General features: G+C 48.0%; 1 protein-coding gene across 1 annotated transcript in view; it reads left to right on the plus strand.

Annotated features, from left to right (window-relative positions):
- The first annotated feature begins 365 nt into the window (after positions 1-365).
- FAM151A (family with sequence similarity 151 member A) overlaps positions 366-2,570 on the plus strand; it is a 6,460-nt gene continuing 4,255 nt past the window's right edge. Inside the window, exons 1-2 of the mRNA XM_023536803.1 lie at positions 366-510; positions 1,659-1,818. Coding sequence (XP_023392571.1) covers positions 366-510; positions 1,659-1,818 — 305 coding nt within the window. The remainder of the gene's footprint in view (positions 511-1,658; positions 1,819-2,570) is intronic.

The raw sequence follows: 2,570 nt of genomic DNA on the forward strand, positions 1-2,570 counted from the left end.
TGTGTCATAACGTTGAAAGAAAATGATTAAAAATTATAAATGCAGTGTGGTCTGTGTAAAAACTATACACTGACAAAAATGGAGGGAAATACATCAAAATGTGAACTATGATGGAAATGTGGATGAATATTTCCCTTCCTGTTTTTCTGTATTTTCTTTACTGTGTGTGTGGAAAATCTCTGAGTTAAAGAGTTTATCTGAGCCAAACAGAGGATATGTCTGGAAGCAAAATTTCAACAGACTGAAATATTTCCGTTTTTCTGTATTTTCTAAGTGTTCTGTAATAAACATGCAATATTTTTTATGAGAACAATTGTTTTTTAAAAAATCAGGAACTGAGTTCTGTCTCTTGCACAGGCGACATCATGGTCCTAGAGGCAGACGTCAATGTAGAAGGGCTCGACACAGCCAATGAGACAGGGGTCCCCATCATGGCACACCCCCCCGCCATCTACAGTGACAACACCCTGCAGCAGTGGTTGGAGACCGTGTTGGCCTCTTCCCAGAAGGGTAAGCACCTCTCTCGGGCCTGTCCCCAGCTCCCCAGTCCTCTGGTTCTCAGTGACCATGTTCAGGGATCGCTCCACTGGGAGGCGAGTCCAGTTCCCATCATGAGTCGTTCATCACCAGCCCAAAGTTCCAGAGGCCCAGGCTCAGGAAATTCTAGGTGAGATGGGGGATGTGAAAGGGCAAGTCCAGGATGTTCTCTCCTGGACGCACAGGTGAGATGGGGAATGTAAGCTGCAAAGTGCCAAACACGTGCAGGGTATTCCCTCCTGGCTCCACATGACTGGATATAACGTGTTCAAAGCCAAGCTCCGTGCCCCCCCTTTTATGTCCCTTTGCCAATTTGTCAATCTAAGCATCACCCTAAAATCTCCCTCATCCCCCACATCCACTCACTTCTGCCAGTCCTAACCTCTAACCTAACTTCCCTGCTCCAGTCCCAGCCATACCACCTCTCTCCTGGACCTCGTTTCTCACTGATTTTCTGCCTCCAAGTTCAGTCCCTGCCATCTCCTTGACCACCCCCACTACCACACGCACGTGAGTGAGCTTTCCAAAAATGCCAATTTTCATGTCACTACCCTGATTTAAACCTCCATGGCTCCCCATTGTCCTCAGGATAAAGCGATCTTCTTAGTCTGGCTTTCACCATCCCCAGCCTCACCTGCCATTCCCAGGCCCTCGCCACCCTGATAGAATAGGCTTTTGTTCATGCTCGATCCTTCCTCTACCTAGACTGCCCTCCACTACTCAGATGCCCTTTCCCGAAGACCGAATGACCTCCTTACAGGCTTGGGTGGTTTAGGGTCCTTTGAGCCTGCTCTGTCCAAGCGTCACAGTCCCTTTTCATCAGATGCTTGACAACTCCTGCACCAAGCTCAAGTCCCAAGCCCTTAGCTAGTTTCTACTACCTCCCCTCAAGGAAGGGGAGCTGACTCTCGCAGTGTTCCTTCTTCTCTGGGTTAGTTCTGCCTGTTTGAAAGCCTTTCTTCACACTCAGCTGGAATCTGGTCCCTGTCTTCCCACCTCTTCTCCCTGCCCCACCACATACACCATAACTGTTCTCTCTGCCCCACTAAGTCATGTCTTCTAGTTTCTTCTTCTCTGAGCATGAGGAGCCAGTTCCCAAGCCCTGGGCCTCCTCTCCACAGGTATCAAGCTGGACTTCAAGAGTCTCAAGGCTGTGGGGCCCTCCCTAGACCTCCTGCGGAGGCTGACAGATGAAGGGAAAGTCCGGAGGCCTGTGTGGATCAACGCTGACATCGTGAGGGGCCCCAACATTCTCAACTCCATCGAGCTCAATGCCACACAGTAAGTGTTCCCCTCTCTGCCCAACTGTGTCCAGCCCTCTTCCCTTCAACATTTGGTACAGGAAGTGTTCAGGGGACCTTTTCTGAATTTGCCTCCAGCCACACCACATACTCTAACCCCTGAGCCTTCGCACATACTGTTCCTTTTGCCTTGAATGCCTTTCTCCCATTTCCTGATGAACCTTTGCCCAGTCATTACCTCCTCCAAAAACTGCCCCAACATCCCAAGCTGACACTCACATTTCCTAACACAGGCCTTATTTCATTGGGGATACTCTATCCCCAGTGACCAGGGCAGAGCTCAGCTTTGAACATGTATCTAAAATGTAACTCCTTGCCCAGCCCCCATGAAATCCCAGAACTGCCACCAACAGCCCTCACATACACCAGCTCAACGGTGCCCTTCAGTTTACAAAGAAGGGTTACTTAAAAAGAGAATGTATCTAATTTGATTCTTAAATAACAGCACCAGGTCAGGAGTATTTACCTACCCGCCTCCCCAACCCCATTTTACAGATGAGAAAGCTGACAACAATTGAAGCTTAATTTTTGAATGTTTATTTGAAGTACTTTAGTTGTAAAATACCATTTAACTCTTACAATGAGAATGAGGTAGCTGCTATTATTATAGGAACTATCTCATCGAAGTTAAATGACCTGCCTAAGTCTAGTAATTGGCGGAGCAAAGATTCAAAGCCAGGCCCTTCTGATTCTAAGCCCCACACCCTTTACTGTCCATCTCCATCCAACTGT

Source organism: Pteropus vampyrus, unplaced genomic scaffold (assembly GCF_000151845.1).
Source record: "Pteropus vampyrus isolate Shadow unplaced genomic scaffold, Pvam_2.0 Scaffold170, whole genome shotgun sequence".
Lineage (NCBI taxonomy): Eukaryota > Metazoa > Chordata > Mammalia > Chiroptera > Pteropodidae > Pteropus > Pteropus vampyrus.